Genomic DNA, 3,120 nt, shown 5'->3' with positions numbered 1-3,120 from the left:
CGCCCTGCACAGATGGAGGTGGGCATCGAGGACTGCCTGCACATCGAGTTTGAGTACGACAGCCCCGCTTTCCATCTGGACGATGTGGTAATCGGCCGCATCTTCTTCCTCCTCGTCCGCGTCAAGATCAAGCACATGGAGCTGGAGATCAAGCGTCGCGAGTCAGTGGGCGCCGGCGCGGCCGCGCGCTCCGAGTCCGACACCGTGGCCAAGTACGAGATCATGGACGGCGCGCCCGCGCGCGGCGAGGTCATCCCCATCCGCCTCTTTCTCGCACCCTACGACCTTAGCCCCAGCGTGGACAGCGTGCACAACCGCTTCAGTGTCAAGTACTTTCTGAACCTGGTGCTGGTGGACGAGGAGGACCGGCGCTACTTCAAGCAGCAGGAGATCACGCTGTATCGCGCGGAGGAGGGGGCGGGGGATGGCGCGGCAAAGGGTGGCGCCGCACGCCTGCCGCGGGGCCTCGTCGCCGCGCTGCCAGAGGCTCCGCCGCCCAACCCCGTTGCCGCCGCATAGGGGTGGCCTGCCGAGGGTTGATGACCAGCGTGCCTGCCAGGCTGTAACATGGCCTGTGCGTGATGAGGTGCAGGCAGATTGTCTGGCAGGAGAGGGTAAGGTCAGTGACGCGTCGAGTGGAGCTTCCTGGAGCAGGGCACGTGACTGCTGGGTGATTCATGCAGCGCGGGTGCGTACCCCTGGTCCATATTACAGTGCACTGCCATGGCGGCGATGCCCCTCACAGCCATGCTGGTCTGTGTGAGTTCTCGCCGAGTCTGCCCCAGCGAGTGCGCTTGCTCGAGGGAAGGACAGGCATGGCTTCCTCGCATGCGCTCAGACCCCATCGGTACCACATGTGACGACGGCAGCCAGTACCTTTCATGGTATGCACTCATGCGAGTAGGCAATAAAAGCCTCAGTGCAGCTTGAAGCCGGAGTGGATGGCCACCACGCCCCCCATCAGGTTTTCGTACTCCACGCCCACCAGCCCCGCGGCCTCCAGCTGCCGCGCCCAGCTCTCCTGGTCGGGGAACATGCGGATGGATTCCACCAGGTACTGGTAGCTGGCGCCGTCGTTTGCCACCAGTCTGCACGTTGGTGGGAAAGTTGTGAACAGGGGGAAAGGCCCAGGATCGCTCAACATCACAGCAGGCTGCAACAGCACTCTTGGGGGGGCCACCTCGTGGGCTGCCCACCCCCCGGGGACAAGAAGAGTCGTCCCAACAACCTCCCACCCACCTCCCGATCTGGGGGATGACGGCAAAGGAGTAGAGGTCGTACAGCTGCTGCAGCCCGGGGACCACTACCTTGCTGAATTCGAGGCACAAGAAGCGGCCGCCAGGCCTGAGAACTCTGCAAGTATCCAACCAGGCGGGGAGGGGGGAAGGTGAGCCTGGAAACAATTCGACAGTCTGATCATGAAAGGGCAGGCACACACACAAGAAAGTGGTGAACTACGCCGAGGCAGCTATTACACATGTTGGTCCTGCAAACGGCCTGGTGAGGAAACCTCAGCATACAAGGGATGTGACCCTCTGCAGCTGAGCGCATCATACCCTCCAGCGCCCTGGGGTAAAGGGGAAGAATACCGCATCCTCACCCTCGCCCACCGGACAACCCATCCAGCTACCTCTTGGCTTCCCGCAGAGCAGCGTCCCGATCCGTCACGTTGCGGATGCCGAACGAGATGGTGTAGGAGTCCATGCTGTCGTCCGGGAAGGGCAGCGTTTCGGCGCTGGCCTCCACCCACTCCAGATCGTACGAGTCTGGGCGAGGGAGTTTGGAGGGTGAATTCAAGCCGGCAACAGGGACTTGTGCTCAAGTGGTTGAGATCAGGATGAGACATGCTGCTTACGCAATTTAATAACGGCAGTAACCACACCCTCAGCCTTGCAATGGCAACCTCCCTGGAAACTCAATTCACACCATCATCCATTCACCCCCTCACCGATGCCCTCGCCGGCAGCTCGTTTCCGGCCCTCCAGCAGCATGGCAGGGTTGATGTCGGCGATCACCACCGTGCCTTTTTGGGGCGGCGCGCTCCTGCTTGGGCCGGGCCCGGGAACCTGAGGCCGGGCCGCGGCCTCCGCCTCCCTCAGAGCCCGCAGGACACGGAAGGCCACGTCGCCGGTGCCGCCAGCCACGTCTAGGTGGCGCATGCCGGGGAAGGGCCGCAGCTTCTCTACCAACCTGCCGATTTAGGTCAAAAGGGACTCAAGGTGGAGGAATCAAGGGGGTAATAGTTGGCAAGGTCAGGTTCGCAAGCCCATGACCTGGCCTCGCAAGGGGACTACAATGCCTCATCCTGCCAAAGCTCTGGCAGCTGCACGGGAGCCATACCCGGAACAGCAAGCCCCTGAAACGCAGCAGCGAGGCGTGCAGAATACAGGTACCCAAGCCAGGGTCGCTTCAACCCTACCATCACCTGTCTTTCCAGACACGGTGCATGCCTGCACTCATGAGGTCGTTCATGACATCATAGCTGGGCGCTACACTGCGGAAGACCCCTCCTACCAGGGTCTCCTTCTCCGTTCGAGGAACAGACTGATATCCTGCGTTGTGGGATCAAATTCCCTTGATCAGAGCACGAGCCCTGTAGTGCTTGAATGGGGGGGACGAGCACGACGGGGACTTGGTCACCCACCGAAATCGACGGTCTCCTTGGGTACTTCAGGGATCTGGGGCGCTACAGTGCTGGTGTGAAATTGAAAGGATGCATGTCGGGATGCTAGACCGATTAAGCCTGGCAAATCCGCGACAGAGCGCCGTAGACAGAGCGCCATGTCTGCTGACCCCAGTCTCAAGACGGCCGGGAAGCCTCTCCCGTGGTGTATATATCTAATCAAGCGCGAATATTTGCATCATCTCCGCGATTCGACTGCTAGGGCGAACATATGCTTCGCACGAGTCGAAGATATGTCGCTACCGGGCTTGCGCCGGTTGCACAGCTGCTTCCCGCAAGCGGGATCTGACTGGCGCAGTTGGTTGCCTCGATCGGCGAACCAGAGGGTGTGGGAGGGCGGGAGAAGGGGAAGCAGGGGGGCCACCAAATGCAGTGGGACGAAGTGCACCAGCAAAAAAGCACTTGGTCAACATCAGGATGTTGGCCGCTCCGTTCAC

The 3,120-nt window shown here is 61.1% G+C and overlaps 2 protein-coding genes across 2 annotated transcripts in view; one reads left to right on the top strand and one right to left on the bottom strand.

Annotated features, from left to right (window-relative positions):
• F751_0321 (Vacuolar protein sorting-associated protein 26B) overlaps positions 1–519 on the top strand; it is a gene marked incomplete at both ends in the record, with an annotated part of 2,410 nt that extends 1,891 nt beyond the window's left edge. The window contains one exon of the mRNA XM_011397528.1: positions 13–519. Coding sequence (XP_011395830.1) covers positions 13–519 — 507 coding nt within the window. The remainder of the gene's footprint in view (positions 1–12) is intronic.
• A 397-nt stretch (positions 520–916) lies between these two features.
• On the bottom strand, positions 917–2,472 carry F751_0320 (2-methoxy-6-polyprenyl-1,4-benzoquinol methylase, mitochondrial; the record flags this gene model as incomplete). The annotated part of the gene is made up of 5 exons (XM_011397527.1): positions 917–1,088; positions 1,240–1,353; positions 1,631–1,766; positions 1,949–2,190; positions 2,426–2,472. 5 exons carry the CDS (start codon positions 2,470–2,472, stop codon positions 917–919), a joined length of 711 nt encoding a protein of 236 aa, XP_011395829.1.
• Between the last annotated feature and the right edge of the window lie 648 nt (positions 2,473–3,120).

Source organism: Auxenochlorella protothecoides (genome assembly GCF_000733215.1).
Source record: "Auxenochlorella protothecoides strain 0710 unplaced genomic scaffold scaffold102, whole genome shotgun sequence".
NCBI lineage: Eukaryota > Viridiplantae > Chlorophyta > Trebouxiophyceae > Chlorellales > Chlorellaceae > Auxenochlorella > Auxenochlorella protothecoides.
This window is presented reverse-complemented; position numbering and strand designations above follow the sequence as displayed.